The sequence below is a fragment of the Brienomyrus brachyistius genome, chromosome 12 (assembly GCF_023856365.1).
Source record: "Brienomyrus brachyistius isolate T26 chromosome 12, BBRACH_0.4, whole genome shotgun sequence".
In the NCBI taxonomy this organism is placed as follows: Eukaryota; Metazoa; Chordata; class Actinopteri; order Osteoglossiformes; family Mormyridae; genus Brienomyrus; species Brienomyrus brachyistius.
Genome location: NC_064544.1, coordinates 19,304,173 through 19,321,136, shown reverse-complemented (window position 1 = coordinate 19,321,136; position 16,964 = coordinate 19,304,173). Strand labels below are relative to the sequence as shown.

Sequence of the window (16,964 nt, the reverse complement as noted above, 5' to 3'; positions counted from 1 at the left end):
ACCATCTAACAAGGCATTAATAAACGATTTTTTTGGCATTCGCATTGTCGTCTATGCAAATATTGTAATCGTAGTTATTTAGTGATTGACTTCTTATCTTGCTGTGGTGCTTTAAGGGGATATCATTGGTCCAGGAATTCAAATATGAACAGCTAAAAATAGACAGATTTGCTACAAGCTTCTTAATTTTGCAATAAAAAATATGCTATTGAAAATTATTTGCTGACAGATTGATCAGTAATGGGAATACTGTATTAGGTGAATTCATAAATGGTTGCAAATATTTTAAAGAAGGGTGAATGTGGTTACTTGCGTTTCGCTCGATTAGCTTCCCTAGGTGCTGTCACGCTCGGATTTGTTGCTCTTGCAGCATCACCGAGAATGGAAGCGGTCCGTGTCCCGCTATGAACCAGAACACTGCGCTGAATCCTGTTTTAGCGACGAACTCGATGACGGTGTTATCATCGGGTGAAATCGTTCCAGTCTCAGTCGCCAGATTCGACCTCGACCCCATCCCAGATCGTGAACCGAGAGACTCCATGGGCCCCCGTGGCACTGGAGCTGTCGGCGGTTTCACGTGTGAGGACGCGGCGGAGGGCAGATCTCCACCTTCCGCATACATTGATGGCGTACCTGTCACAGTCTCCGTGCAAAACCTTGACGGTCAGCAGAGGTATCTTGATGTAACTTTAGTTAATTTGCTGGCTAGAACATAATTAGCTAGAAGCAGAAAAGCCCATAATTTGTTTTATGTTATTAGGTATGCAGTATACCTTTTAAATTATTGTAATTTTCCCACACTTTACATTCAGAATCATGCGGATAGTTTGCTAAATGTAATATCCAACCTTAATATTGATTTTACACATTTATTAAGATAAAAGGATAAACTTAATTATAATTTTTTAATAAAATTCTAAAAATTATAGCATTTTGTAATGTTTACACTGTAACATCGGTATTATTTTTTTCATTTAGAAAACGTTTTAGTATTGTGCGCAGGGCTTATGCTTTCATCCGAGATGGTTTTCTTGCTATGCCTTTTCAGACTAATATATGTGGCGGCAGATCCGAGCGGAGGCGCGGAGTCATTCGTGAGCCCGCTGGCCGCGGAGGGCAGTCTGCACCTTCAGGCGGGGGGTAAGTGTACTGTGGCTCATCTGCGTCGACTGTACCTTGTAAGGCAAAACAGGATTCTCTCTCTCTTTTTTAACAATATTCATTAGTATTATGAAATAATAATAAGCAAAATTAGATTTATTTTCTGCCATATGTACAGAATCAGTGTTAATTGTAGGCTGTAAAATAATGGTGGCCTATTGGAAAGTGCAGAAAAATTAGTAAGCTAGTAGACTGTAGCACTGTGACTTCAATGGAAACATAAATATGTTGCTAAATATTCAACTCATTTCATTTTTTTTGTTTCAGATGTTACATAAAATGGATTTCCATAGTAAATTCATAATTTTTAAATGTTTGTTTAGTAGTAAAATATATTTCCCGAAATGGAAGTAGATGAATGGGCCTCTATCTGTTTGTGTTTAGAAAGGCCTTTAACTTCCACCAGTCCTGATATGAATGCTTTGTGCCTCTCCAATGTGGTCACATGTCTTATAAATGCGTAATGCTTCTTCCTGTTGCCGGCTTGAGCACTGAATGAATCTTTCATGTTTTTGAAATGGTAAAACAGTGTGTTGTGTGTCTCTCGATGGGACTCTGTCTTGGCCCTGAGCAGTTCCCTCGCAGCCCTTCTTGTCTAAGGATGAGATGCCCCCTTTGCCCTCTGCAGCGGGCCTGCTGTCCTTCCAGTCTCTACCCCCTACCTTGCAGTCTCTGGAACCTCTGGACTCACTGGAGCCCCTACAACCCCTGAACCCCTGTCTCTTGTTGGGGGGAGAGCAGGAGCCATGGCGCCCTGACCCAGAGGAGCCCAAGGTAGGGGGTCAAACAAGAGTTCAGCTAGTAAAGAAGGAAGATCTTCAGGTACAAAAGGGCCAGAATTAGACAGATCAGGTATAACTCACTTGATGTCTTCTGGAAGCCGTTGATCTCATAGCTGACATCACCAGGTGCTGACAGATGCTCTGCTGGTTTGTGAGGCTATCGGAGCCTTTTGTTTCTTGTGTGTTTTCCGCAGAAAAGGAAAGGCGGCTGGCCGAAGGGGAAGAAGAGGAAGCCACAGAGGGAGGTGTCAGCGCCGCGTGCACCGACCACAGGGTGAGTGAGCGGGAGAAGAAGAGGCGCGGGGTCGGAGGGATAGGGAGCTCAGACGAGAGGGCGTTTGAGCTGCAGATGCTTTGACAGTGGAGGTCACGCTCTGAGGAGAAACAGCATGAAAGGTATGCTGTGGGCTTAAGTGAAGGACTACTGTCAGCAGATCTGCAGAATGAAAGCTGAGAAATGGCGCCCACTACAGGACGATTTTAATTTTCTTTTAAAAAAAACAACCTTTGTCCAGGATCTTGGCCCCGCCCACCCACTCATGCCCCAATTCGCCTAGCCTTCTGCTGAGATGCCCAAAAACGCACCTATATGATCGGTTCCCTCAGACCTGGCCTGTCTGTCCTCATGTATATGGTCATATTGTTTGGCTGGAGGAATGTTACAAAGCCATGGGGAGCCTCGTTGTTCCACTCAACTCTGCTGTCTCGCTGCGCTTAGCTACGTGATATTCGTAAATGAGCACAAGGTGCGGCTGAGGGCTGAGAACCCTGACCTCCCCTTCACGGAGATCACCAAGATGCTGGGAGTGCATTGGTCCCGGCTCTCCGCAGAGGATAAGCAGGTGTGGCGTCATGTTTTTGTTCAAAATGCCATTCATTAAACAAACAAAACGAGTGCTGAGCTCTACTTTCTGCTCAAAACGTTTGGAAAATGAAATACTTTACCAATACAGGTGCCTTGGAACACAAACTTAATTCGTTCCAGGAGGCTGGTCTAGTTGCAATTTGGTCGAGGTCCAAGTCAAATTTTCCCATAACAAATAATGCAAATGAATTTAATCCATTATGGAGCCCCAAATGATTGTCTATTTAAACTTGTCTACCTACTTAATCATGAAAAGCATTAACAATAAATGTAAAACTAATACACACATGAAAAAGCGATAAACACAATCCCACACTCCAAAGCGAGAGCAGACAAACATGCACCGCCTTCAACTCTGGCTATAATTTCCATTTTAAGTTCTACAGTCACTCTCACCACTTTCCTATTTGGTTTGCTGCTATCACTGCTCACTTTCTTAGGGGCCATGATTACTGTATCACTAAATGTACTGTAGATAAAGCATGAAAAAATTCCCACCGAACACAGGAACACAGCTTTTGCATGTTGAACGCAGTCGAGAGGCACCGCGAGACTGAGAGCGATAGGCATCAGCATCCCAGGAGGTCCACTTACCTTTGTTTCAGCCCCTCAAAGACACGTCTCAACAGGTCTATTTTGTTTTGCCATGTTCCAGTTTTTCAGTCTAGTTATGGTTGGATTTTTCTTGACCAACCGTTCGAGGTCTGAATTGGTAGATGCAGGTTTTAGCAGGAATGGTCAAGTTTCAAGATTCTGGTCGAGGTACAAGTTGAAAAAAATTTGGCAGATCTGTTTGATGTCCGAGTTGGTCAAGTTAAGAGGTGTTCGATTTCCGAGGTTTTACTGTACTGTAAAAATCCTATAGTAATTTGTAAAAGTCACATTCCAAAATATTAATGTCCATTTTTTTCAATATTTTACTTAGTTTCTGTTTTACAAGGTCCTGGAACCTGGAATTTGCAGGATTCCTGCTGGAAGATTTTCTAGAACCTTCAGGTATTTTGGTTTCTAGTCTTTCATCAGAATCAGTGTTCTGTTGGGTATAGCCCAGAAATTAAGATCGCTGATCCCCAGTGTCGATTTGAGCTGATTTGTGTGATTTTGATGCATATTTGAGGTTATTATCCCATTACTTAAACGGTCAAAATAACCAGAGAGCAGCAAAGACCCAGAGCCAGATGGTTTATGTTTTAAGGGGGCACAAGAAGATTCTACAGCAGGTGAGCTTGGTATTTCACACTGCTCTGGGTTCCCTTGGCTACTGTTTCTCCATCGTAATGCAGGTGGGGGTGAGACAGATATTGCCTTGCATTTTCCAGTAATCAGCATAGCTGTGCTACATTTGTATCGTTGTCTTGTTCTTGTAGCCAGTGATCTCCTGCTGTTGAGTTCCTGCCTTCATGCTGGTGATGATTGACGGCGGCTTTAGTACACATGTTACCTCCTTTCTGGTACCTTTGGGAAATCAGTCAAGGTTCTCAGGCAGTCTGCCAACCTTGCGGTAACCTTCAGTACATAGTATGCTAGTAGGGATTTATTTTGTGCCAAAGACCACTTAGAGAAGACCACAGTATTGTATTTTTGTTGATGGGTATGTTATAAGTGAACAGAAAATACAGCTCAGTACCTGTGTATTATACATTTTATAGAATGTTCTGAATAAAAATGGGAGTTGTATTAATGTCACACTGAGTAATGTAATACATGATTAATAACATGCTACTAACACACTAAATCATACGTGCATAATAATGGTTTATAGATCCTCAGAAAAATTTATTAAAGATCAGCAATGTGTTATAAAGGAAACTGCAGTATATATAAATAATGATGTAATAGAATAGAATAGAATAGAACAGGATATATACATAAAGAAATTTACAAGAAAAAAAATAATTGAGGAGTACAGTGCAAGGAGGCGTGACTGTGAGGTAGCATTGCAGTAAGTCGGCAGTAACAACAGATGAGAGAGTGTGACAATAGTGTAAAAGACAGTGGCACAAAAAAGACATGACAGTATCATGAGTAACAATGCACTACTGACAGTAAAGTGGAGTATAGATAAGTAAGAATTTGCTACGGACAGTAAAATGGAGTATAGTTGGACAATGATGCGCTATAGACGTATTAACATTTAAAGAGATGCGTAGGTAACCTGTTCAATGAACACGCAGTCAAAGGCCCTCTGTATGTTTGTTATTGCTGGTAATCATGGTCCATCCACAGAGTTTAAGAGGAGCACATGTGGTGGGGTCATTTCTGTCCATGCAGAAGTACAACACGGAAGCCGAGCAGGACAAGCTGCGCTACATACAGGAGCTTGTTGCCTACCAGAACACAGAGGCCTACAAGGCCTTTCTGAGGAAGAAAGCCCTGGACAAAGCCAAGGACTTGTGTGGTAAGAGGTCCAGTGGGGGGACAGGAGGATTCCTAACACATTTATTTAATAACAGTAAAGTCAGAGGTTCATAGCATCTGGACATTTGGTTAAAAGGAATGGTTGTGATTTGCTTTAGGTATTGAAAAGACACTGGGTATACTGAAAGTGGGAAAGCTGTCTTTGAGACTTCTATAATTATAGTTCAGCTACAGTATTAGCTTAATCTTAGCTGATTTATTCTCTAAGCAAGAGAGCAAAATTCTCTGTGCTGCTCTGCTGGTTTCAGGCATGGAATGTGACGACTCTGAGCTTGAAATGGAAGCGCTTGCCTTGTCACACGTTGATGTAAGTATCCGAAGCTGGGAAAGGCTGTAGGTTCCCCCCAATCATAGGTGTGGCTGTTCTGTGAATCTCTCCCTCCCTCTGCCAGGCGGATGACAGCAGTCACCTGTACTGCTGCACTTGCAAGCAGTATTTCAGCTCGCTGCATAATAAGAAGGAGCATCTGCTAGGAAGGCAGCACCTACAGGCACTGACAGGTGAGGGGAAGCTGCCTGACAGCCCTGCTATGTCTGGGATACCCAGTCACTGCATTCCTCCTTGGATGCGATTGCTGACGTCCTGTCTGGGATACCCAGTCACTGCATTCCTCCTTGGATGCGATTGCCGACATCCTGTCTGGGATACCCAGTCACTGCATTCCTCCTTGGATGAGATTGCCGGCTTCCTGTCTGGGATACCCAGTCACTGCATTCCTCCTTGGATGAGATTGCCGGCTTCCTATCTGGGATATCCAGTCACTGCATTCCTCCTTGGATGAGATAGCCGGCTTCCTGTCTGGGATACCCAGTCACTGCATTCCTCCTTGGATGAGATTGCCGGCTTCCTGTCTGGGATACCCAGTCACTGCATTCCTCCTTGGATGAGATTGCCGGCTTCCTGTCTGGGATACCCAGTCACTGCATTCCTCCTTGGATGAGATTGCCGGCTTCCTGTCTGGGATACCCAGTCACAACATTCCTCCTTAGATGAGATTGCCGGCTTCTTAGCATACGATATACGCAGCCAGGAGGAGGGAAAAGGTTCTACAGCCCCCATGACCCTCTACTGGATGGATGGATGGATGGTATTTCAATAGATTTAAAAGGACCTGTAGAAAAGTTATGTAATGCTTTCAGAGCTTACAAATCCTAGTGAACTGTGGGAGGAAAAAACCTTTTTTTTATTTATTAATGCAGTACTACTGCTACTGCTGCATTATCATAAAAAATAAAATAAAGTAGCTTCTCCTTACAGTATGATTACCTTCCGTTTCATATAAAACTTCTGCACTCCTCTCATGCTACCAGTAGATGGCACTATGTCTGCAAAATAGTCATAGTGTCATTTATGGCTAGGCAATAGATCAGGTCATATGAGTTCTGTTATTTGCCTACTCATGATTTGGTGTTTCTATTTTGTTATATTCAGTGAGATTCTGTGTTAAAATAGACAAACATACTATGCAGAAAATCCATTGCTGCACTAATGAAGTGACATTGCTTTGCCTTCAAGGTCTGGTGTGGTATGCTGGGTAGTGTGTGCGTGTGTCTGTGTGCTTATTTGCATATGTGTGTCTTACAGGATGTGTGAAATTCCTTCAGGCAATACCCCTGACCTCTTGACTTTTTGTATTGTAGAAATGTCAAACTAGAATGAATTGACTGAGTTGATTTTTTTTTCTTTTGATGGATGTACAGCACCTTATAATGACAAATTATAAACATGTTACAATAATTATTGAACTTACTGAAAAGCATACTCATGAAGACTTGCAGCTGTAATCACTGCTAAATTGGATCCTACAAAGTACTGAATACAAAGTAGAGGCGTGTGAATACTCTCTGAAGGCACTCTCTGCTTGTTTGGGATGCAACATGTTTATGCTGCAGGCTGAGATGCTTCCCCAAGTGATTTCTGGTAGCCAAATGTGTAGGCGGGGTTTGCAGTGAAACCATGGCAACGGCCTACAGTGACTCACAGGATTCTGGGAGGTAGACGCTGGCCAGACAGACCTGTTCCCCAATGCCCACTGCTCAGCCGAGTTGTCTTCATACAGCTTTGTGGTTCCTGAAAGCCCACTAGTGACAGCTGTCTGTGTTCACCTGTCCCTCGTCCCCAGAGGAGTTTGAGAAGGAGACAAGTGGCCAGCACAAGGCGTCACAGTCCGTGGCGGAGCTTGAAGAAGAACAGGATGAGGACGAAGAGGAGGAGACAGGGCTGGCTCACCTCTGTAGTCTGTCTTCGCTTGAACTAAATGTGCTGGAAGAGCTTCTCCTGCGACAGATAAACTGTACGTGTTCCCATCCTCAGTAGACTCTGAACACAATCCCAGAATGCACTGGTGGTTAACCACCAGCAGGTTACTCCGTTACAATAAAGCAGTAACAGGAGACTTGCACCAAAGCCAAGTACAACCCAAATCAGTTATGCACATACATCATTTTCATGGTGAGTAACAATCAATAAGAGAAGTATACACATCGATAATGATTCCTATTTGTGTCCATCACCCTGTACCACCTAATATAAAGGAACATTCACACACTCAGCAAATTCTAGGGCAGTGTTGACACAAGGACAAGTAAAACTGGTAAATATATCCCCTGAACAGTCCAGTTTATGTGTAAATATTGTTGTATTTTAATGGGAATACTTCTGGAATTTTCCTTGTGAGAAAGCATATAAATGCTTCATAAGCAAGTCCAAATCCAGTTGTCCCACTGAGAAAGCTGAAACTGAATTGCTGCTGTAAATATTGAGCTTTATGGATTAATAAAAGTGTAGGTCGTATAATACAAGCAGCTTAAAAAAAAAACATCTGTTCAGCAAACTGGCAGCAGATAATGAACAACAAGGGTCTTGCTCAGATGTTGCACTGATGTTGCGTTTAGCAGACTTTGTCTGGATGTCACATATTGACCATCCAGGACTTAAGCTTGAACATTATCTATGAGCTTCCCGTGGACTGTTCTACAGTAGTCAACCAGACCCTTGGTGGTTAGCTGGAGTCTGTAGCTCACAACGCCAGGGACCTTTATGGCCATTTACATATTAAAAAGTATTCCCATTGAGTAATAAGTAGTTTTATTTGGATCTGTAGCTGGGTTTTGTTTTTTAAATCACTTTCTAATTAGCAGCTCTAATTATGTCTCTACATAATACAGACACTATGCTTTGGTTGACAGAAATAGGCGTACAGTTATGAATGGGAAGTGCTCTTCGGCTTGTGATCCTCAGAGGTAATCTGTCACAAAAACAGGATAGAGGATTGGTCCATGCAGCATCTCGGTGGCTCAGATGACACTCTTGGCAACCTCAGGAGTAACCAGAACCACAAGTCACAGCAAAGCATGCTTCTGTCATGACATCCTTTTCTCGATTCACCTCCTTCTGGCCCCCATGTCTGCAGTGAGGGAGCTGGAGCTGCTGGAGCTGACGGCCAGTTTGGACCAAGCCAAGAAGCAGCGGGAACATCTGAACAGTGAGCTCCAGGAGCTGGAGGTACGGATGCTTTACTGGTCATGATTTACCGCCACGACGGAGGTCAGGAATAACTGTGGCCTCCTGATGTTTCATACTTTAGTGCCAATGTTTCAGAGAGGCTTTCCTGCTGCTCTTCATCCTCCATCACCATCAGTGTAGCACCTTAGCAACATCTCGGTATGCCTAAGCAAAGAGTAGGTGTATATACACAGTAAAGAAAGAGGGGATAAGAGATGCATTACATTTACTTTACAGTGTGTGGCAGACAATGCAGTGACAGCTTAAGCTGTTCAAAGTAAATGTACTAGTCTAAACAAAATGCCCTCTCAGGTTAAATGGGGACATCGCCTTACTGATGTAAAAGACGGTACAGTGGCTCCTACATCCAGCTCGTTGTTTCATTTCCTGCCCTGCAGCTGTGAGTGTGGAGTTCTTATGGTCCTAAACCATGCTAGAGGAACACAGGTGAATTGCTCTTTTCAAATAATGTCATGTAATTGACTGACATGCTACAGGCCCTCTGTGATCCTTCACTGAATAAGCACTTTTGATAGATTGATATCTGCGCATTCATGACTTCCTCTATCACTCTCTAGTGCTGCTCATTTCCAGTTTTCTAAAATGTATTTGTTTAAATACTTCTTCCCTTCACGTACATTATTACATTATTACATTTGGTTCCTTTCAAAAAGCTTTCTATGCTCGCTGTCGGTGGAACTCATTAACGGATAAATAGGGCGGCACAATGAGAGTGGCCCTGTTGCCGGGTTACGGCCATGCCCGGGAACATGAGGGTTCTGAGTGCCATGGCACAGTGTCCTCCAGCACCCCATTTAAAGGTAGACATCGTCAGATTCTCACAGAAAGAACGTTCACAGGCCAATGGGAAGGTGGGCCTCCCTCAGTATGGGAGGATTCGGTGAAACTAGTAATACTGTATAGTTAAATTGCATGCTTCATTTTTAACAATTTAGCTCTCCATGTTTTGTAATATCCAAAAATGACAGTTTAATACAATTTTTATCTTGAATCATGTTTACGTTGATGGTACGAGTTAGCTTACTCTTGAATATGTAATCGGCACATGTAAGCATAATTCCTGCTTTTTCTAATTAACAAGAAGGACTATATTCCGGGATAACTTTCCATAGTTCCTAAAGCATTGGAGCACTACTTAAGAAGCAAACGTTTGGTCACTTTAGTGTGTGATGACAGAGCCAAGGTTTGAGAAAATTGCGACACAGCCGGTAATATACTGGCCCTCTTTCCTTCCTGTTGCTTAGCCGCTAACAGTAATGTTTCCGGCAAGTGTGTGCATGGTGTTAGAAAGACCCTCACTCTCTCACTACCGTTTACTGCCACCAGGTGCGAAAGGGCGCCCTGGAGCAGGAACTTCGATGTTTAGGAGACAGTGGGGCTATGCTGGAGTCGCAGCTTAATGGACTGAAGATGGTACCCCTGATGTTCCAGTTCCATCTGGATGTCCTTGACAGAGGTGTGGGATACAACTTGTAGAAGTTTTTGAATCCACATGCATTCAAAATATTTTATTGAATAATGCAGTAATATTTCACATTCTACTACATCCAAGATTCTACAGAATCCACTGTTTAGGATTAGTAAATGTGATTTATTTGAGGTATATAGCAGAGCAGTTTAAAGAGCATACATTTCTACTAGTCTGAAGGAATTAAGAATAATAAAATCAATAAGATCTTGAAAACTTGAAGCCCAAATCTCATTCCTAAAATTGTAAGACTGATGAACAGCACAGTTATTCGTTAAAGGTTGTTTTAGGTCAGCTGCTAATAGTTTAGATACTCTAGGGTCCTGTTATTAACAGGACACCTCGTATTATTATGCGTCTTGGGTGATGCGATCACAAGTGGACAGCGCTAACTACTATAATCAAGTCCTTTAGCATTATTTTAGTATTAGAGCCAGCTTAGCTCCAATATTTATCTTTATCAAGTGTGTTAAATCAGGGTTGCATCTAAGCTCTGCAGGGTAGATCTCCAGGAGCAGGGTTGGTGACCACTGCTGTACAGTAGGTCATCTCCTGTTAGATTGGATACTCTAGGTCAGTGGTTCTGAGCCTTTTTTGCAGAGTGACCCAATTTTTACCATGCAATATCAGTCGTGACCCTATATCAGTTATAGGTTTAAATTAACGGTGTGATCAAGCATGCAGGGTACTCTGTAATGTATGCTTATTAATGTCTATGACTCAAATCTGATTGGATGTGCCAGTGAAATTGAAATTAAACGTCTGTGGTTTGGCTTCCTGGATTGGTTGAGTGTTCACTAGTTTTGCACTAAGCATTTGCAGACCCAAGACCCATTTATATAGGTTAATTCTAGGATTGGGGCTGGGAAATCTGATCATGGATCAGCATCAAAAAAGCTTTAAAATGCTTACATTTCCAATTGTGCCTCACAACCCTTTCAGAACTTGCTGCAGGTTGCGACCCATGGGTTGAGAATTGCTGCTCTAGGTCAACTCTTGTTAGTCTGGGATCTGTAGATCAGCTCTTGTTAGATTGACTACTCTTGGTCAGTTGTTGTTGGTCTAGGTAATCTAGGCTAGCTCTTGTTAGTTTGGATGCTCTAGTTCAGCTCTAGTTGGTCTGGATCTTGTTGGATTAGATACGCAAGATCAGCTATTATTGTTTAGGAGCTGTAGGCTAGCTCTTATTAGTCTGGGTACTCCTGGTCAGCTTATGCTGGGTCAGATACTCTAGGTTAGCTCTTATTAGTCTGGGTACTCCTGGTCAGTTTAGGCTGGGTCGGATACTCTAGGTTAGCTCTTATTAGTCTGGGTACTCCTGGTCAGCTTATGCTGGGTCGGATACTCTAGGTTAGCTCTTATTAGTCTGGGTACTCCTGGTCAGTTTAGGCTGGGTCGGATACTCTAGGTTAGCTCTTATTAGTCTGGGTACTCCTGGTCAGTTTATGCTGGGTCGGATACTCTAGGTTAGCTCTTATTAGTCTGGGTACTCCTGGTCAGCTTATGCTGGGTGGGATACTCTAGGTTAGCTCTTATTGGTCTGGGTACTCCTGGTCAGCTTATGCTGGTTCGGATACTCTAGGTTAGCTCTTAGTAGTCTGGGTACTCCTGGTCAGTTTATGCTAGATCGGATACTCTAGGTTAGCTCTTATTAGTCTGGGTACTTTTGGTCAGCTTATGCTAGATCGGATACTCTAGGTTAGCTCTTATTAGTCTGGGTACTCCTGGTCAGCTTATGCTGGTTCGGATACTCTAGGTTAGCTCTTATTAGTCTGGGTACTTTGGGTCAGCTTATGCTAGATCGGATACTCTAGGTTAGCTCTTATTAGTCTGGGTACTTTTGGTCAGCTTATGCTAGATCGGATACTCTAGGTTAGCTCTTATTAGTCTGGGTACTTTTGGTCAGCTTATGCTAGATCAGATACTCTAGGTTAGCTCTTAGTAGTCTGGGTACTCCTGGTCAGCTTATGCTGGGTCGGATACTCTAGGTTAGCGCTTAGTAGTCTGGGTACTCCTGGTCAGCTTATGCTAGATCGGATACTCTAGGTTAGCTCTTATTAGTCTGGGTACTCCTGGTCAGCTTATGCTAGATCGGATACTCTAGGTTAGCTCTTATTAGTCTGGGTACTTTTGGTCAGCTTATGCTAGATCGGATACTCTAGGTTAGCTCTTATTAGTCTGGGTACTTTTGGTCAGCTTATGCTAGATCGGATACTCTAGGTTAGCTCTTATTAGTCTGGGTACTCCTGGTCAGCTTATGCTGGTTCGGATTCTCTAGGTTAGCTCTTATTAGTCTGGGTACTCCTGGTCAGTTTATGCTGGGTCGGATACTCTAGGTTAGCTCTTATTAGTCTGGGTACTCCTGGTCAGCTTATGCTGGGTCGGATACTCTAGGTTAGCTCTTAGTAGTCTGGGTACTCCTGGTCAGCTTATGCTAGATCGGATACTCTAGGTTAGCTCTTATTAGTCTGGGTACTTTTGGTCAGCTTATGCTAGATCGGATACTCTAGGTTAGCTCTTATTAGTCTGGGTACTTTTGGTCAGCTTATGCTGGTTCGGATACTCTAGGTTAGCTCTTATTAGTCTGGGTACTTTGGGTCAGCTTATGCTAGATCGGATACTCTAGGTTAGCTCTTATTAGTCTGGGTACTTTTGGTCAGCTTATGCTAGATCGGATACTCTAGGTTAGCTCTTATTAGTCTGGGTACTTTTGGTCAGCTTATGCTAGATCGGATACTCTAGGTTAGCTCTTAGTAGTCTGGGTACTCCTGGTCAGCTTATGCTGGGTCGGATACTCTAGGTTAGCGCTTAGTAGTCTGGGTACTCCTGGTCAGCTTATGCTAGATCGGATACTCTAGGTTAGCTCTTATTAGTCTGGGTACTTTTGGTCAGCTTATGCTAGATCGGATACTCTAGGTTAGCTCTTATTAGTCTGGGTACTTTTGGTCAGCTTATGCTAGATCGGATACTCTAGGTTAGCTCTTATTAGTCTGGGTACTTTTGGTCAGCTTATGCTAAATCGGATACTCTAGGTTAGCTCTTATTAGTCTGGGTACTTTTGGTCAGCTTATGCTAGATCGGATACTCTAGGTTAGCTCTTATTAGTCTGGGTACTCCTGGTCAGCTTATGCTGGTTCGGATTCTCTAGGTTAGGTCTTATTAGTCTGGGTACTCCTGGTCAGCTTATGCTGGGTCGGATACTCTAGGTTAGCTCTTGGCTTGCATTCTGTGGTGCTTATTTTTCTCTTGCACTTCACCAGGAATGCCTGAACCCACTGATGCACATTAGTGTTAATGGACCAGAACTGTAGCTCCCTCTCATGTGTCAGTCGAACCAAGCCTCAGCATGATGTGGCCAGAGTTTGAACTCCACAGCGTAGAGAGGTGATTATACAACAATTACTTCCTTCAGTAACATGGGCGTGTGAGTACATAAGAACCTAAGGATTATGTGAAATCCCGCAAAAAAACCAACTGTTAGGAAATAATAAGGGAGGAAATATAATCGGGGCATTCTCAAGCTGTTGTGGCTTAAACAAAAGCCCATTAAAGTGCTCCATGGACAAACTGGTATCAGTGGTGTGGTCCTTTGGCCATGAAGCCATACATATAGAATGTTCTGAAATTCTGATCTCAAAGGTCTTCCTGTTTCAGAAAAACCTTTGAGTACTTGATCTCTCTGTAGCAAGTTTACCACCCAGACCTCAGCCCAGATCGCCCTGCATGTTCCGTTTCCCGGATGAGGTTTGCTGAAATTAATTGCACCGATTTTGTTGCACCGATCCTTGTTTCCTGAGCTTCTGAAAGCTTTTAATAACTTTCCTGGCATGCAAATGGTTCCTTCTAAGATTACTTGAACAACTATGTCTCTAACCAATTTACAAATTGATTTACTAAAGCTTGAAAATGCAGTTGAATTGTCATTTTTTTTCTTAATGCATTTAGAATGAGATAATGGTTACATTAATAATGTTTTAGAAAATGTAGTGAAATGGTAAACTGAAATGCCAGTGCAGGAACATTCTTATTTGGTCACTGTGTCGACTGGTGATCCATCCTGACCTCACATTTGTTTCCTGTATTTTTTGGGCTTCTTAAATTTATACCAAAATGCATTCTGACAGGATTACATAAAACAGTTCAACAACTACATCTGATAGCACAATGCAACTCATCAAATTGACAAACAGTACTACATATATATTAACATTTCCATGTATATGTGGGTAGGGAATGATGTAAGCATGTGCATATCATATAATGTAGTTTTTTTTTTATAATAAATGTTAAGGATTTGGGCCTTGGTAAGAATATTTCAAGAAATTATTGGTTGTGGTCATTTATTCCTGTTATTTGTGTCTTATCAGTAGCTTTTACCACTCTTTGATAGAGAGATGTTTTTTGAAATGATAAAGGTTTTATTGACAATATTTAGGGCTGTATTATTGGGGGGGCAATTTCACGCAGGTGGTTTACGCGATTAAGCGTATAGTGGAGTAGTTTTGTTTATTAGATACCGTTATTATGAAAGTTTAACAAAATTATAACGGAATTAGATACTTTATTGCTTCTTTATCAAACTGTTTTTCTCTCTTAAGGTAACGAGGTCCTGCAGAAGCAGAGTGTGTTGAATACTCATGAAGTCAGAGTCAAGCTCTAAGTATGTTAAGCTAAATGGATTTATGAAGGAAAAGTCATGCCAATTATGCAAATTCCATGTGTTTTATTGTAGTAAAAATCTACACTTACGAGACTTAACTGATTTATTTTTTTTTGTCACATTAGAGTGATAAAATGTGATAAACTGGGTGTTATAAATCTCTCTTAACTCTCTCTTAAAAAACATATCACTGTGATACATTAATATTAGCAGTCACACAAATCATGCATGAATTAAAATATTTCATTTTTTCCAGGACAAAATGCTGGGAAAAACATAAATGTTAGGATGCTGAAGACTGAAGTGGGGGCCCTGACTGGAGCAGGGTCACTGCACCCGGGATGGCCTTCAAGACGGGTCTTACCCAGTTGGTTTGTTTGATGTTCTGTTGGCTTGGCGACGGGCTTTTCGTTTGCTCTCATTTTAGCTGTTCTTAAGCATTCTGTTGCTTTCTTCTGTTCCGTTCTTTCACTGACACATCGCAGTAAATAGCTGTTAGCAGAAACTCAGTTATCCACGTGGTCTTAATAGTAATAACCCACCAGAGCTGGTTGTTTCTGAGTTTACTAATGGCATCTGATTATCTGTTATTGTGAAACAGAACCCCTGCAGCTCCGCTTTGTTTTATCGTGGTACTGACCTGTGCAGTAGAAATCACTTGCATGCCAGAACACCAGAGTGACAGCATTTGCATGTAGACTTGTGTGCTGTTACACTTGCAATGCTCAGTTGTAGCTGTAGTGCACTGAATAACCTTCCGCTTATTCCGCTAGATTGTAAAACGCTGGATAACAGGATGGTAGGAACCAAAGCAGAGCATGATGATGTCAATTTGCACCATAGGAAGTTTATATATAGTTTATAAATAAATAAGACTTTCATTCTCTGTCTGTTGTCTTTGTTTATTTGTTTTATTGTATTTTCGGAGGTGATACGGTACATTGAATTTCCCTTATGCTATAAAAAGTACCTTAATCCACATGTATAATTCTTACTGAATCATGCTTACAGGTGCTTGCTGCTTAAAATTTTTACACACCAAATGGCATAACAGATGCCAGGCGATTTGTGTCACCACAAAAGGAGAGGTGCTGATCTTTCTCCGTCGTTGGATGGTAAGATCACCTTGAAAGAAGCATTGAACATGGAACAGATGGTCTGGCAGCAAATATAAACATAACAGAAAAAATATCATATACTTTTTGATATATTTATTGAGATAAACATAAATCACTATAGTAATTTATTTAACCTGTGACCCGTTAATTAAAACAATTCACAGGAACATCTGCATATGGTGACTTGATTGCTGAAAGCCTCGATCCACAATATACTTTATTGAAAAAATTGATATGCTCTGTGAGCCTAAGGTGATCCCATCCAGGGTGCCCACTGCCCTATGTCACCCAGTTCTACTAGATAAGTATTTGGAAGATGGATGGATGGATGGATGTGATATTCTCATTTAAACAATTTGATAGATTTAAAGTATAGAATATTTGAGGTGTGTCGTGATGATATAATTCAAACTGGAATCTCCCTGTATCTGATTAAACCCTGCATCATGTGTAGTTTCAAAGAAAAGCATTTTGAAGTTGAAAACAGTCCTTCCAGTATTCTAAAAACCCTTAACAGCTGATGAACGGAAAGCTAAATTTCACAGGTCACTTTAATAGCTCTGCATCTCACCGCTAACCCCTTAAAACGATGCCTTCTAAGCCGAGTCATTGCGAAATGCTGACACACCAGGCACATCTGATAAAACATGCCCTGGAACATTTTTAGGTGCCCATTATCAGGAAATACATAGACAGCGGATGTCGGGTCTGATACTTGGCTTCTGAAATGCGCTGAGGTGCCACATGGAAGAAGACATTACAGGAACGCTTTGCCTGCCTTTGAAGAAAATAGCCATAAAAAAATGACTGAATAAAGGGTTGATCACGGCGTCTTGGCCATTTTCCAGTCTGCTGTGTCTCAGTGGGGTGGGGGGGGGGAGTGGGGGGGATGTGAAAATGCTTTGCCTGGCTGGAAAAGTGACCTCATTGTAAATAACTCATTAAAAACATTTAAGTACAGATCAG

The 16,964-nt window shown here is 42.0% G+C and overlaps 1 protein-coding gene across 22 annotated transcripts; it reads left to right on the top strand.

Moving 5' to 3' along the window:
• The first annotated feature begins 31 nt into the window (after window positions 1-31).
• Window positions 32-15,766, top strand: LOC125705010 (high mobility group protein 20A-like). Of its 22 annotated transcripts, XM_048971308.1 has the most exons (16): window positions 32-673; window positions 1,049-1,140; window positions 1,790-1,935; window positions 2,138-2,217; window positions 2,662-2,785; window positions 5,080-5,206; window positions 5,475-5,533; window positions 5,619-5,727; window positions 7,350-7,520; window positions 8,640-8,731; window positions 10,079-11,570; window positions 11,629-11,686; window positions 11,745-11,802; window positions 12,499-13,604; window positions 14,819-14,880; window positions 15,137-15,766. In XM_048971308.1, exons 1-11 carry the CDS (start codon window positions 300-302, stop codon window positions 10,226-10,228), a joined length of 1,524 nt encoding a protein of 507 aa, XP_048827265.1. In that variant the 5' UTR covers window positions 32-299; the 3' UTR covers window positions 10,229-11,570; window positions 11,629-11,686; window positions 11,745-11,802; window positions 12,499-13,604; window positions 14,819-14,880; window positions 15,137-15,766. The 22 variants fall into 22 exon arrangements, with proteins under 22 accessions (XP_048827265.1, XP_048827271.1, XP_048827256.1 ...); XM_048971314.1 differs by lacking the exon at window positions 11,629-11,686 and having other exon boundaries at window positions 12,789-13,604; XM_048971299.1 differs by lacking the exon at window positions 11,629-11,686 and having other exon boundaries at window positions 11,977-13,604.
• The last annotated feature ends 1,198 nt before the right edge of the window (window positions 15,767-16,964 follow it).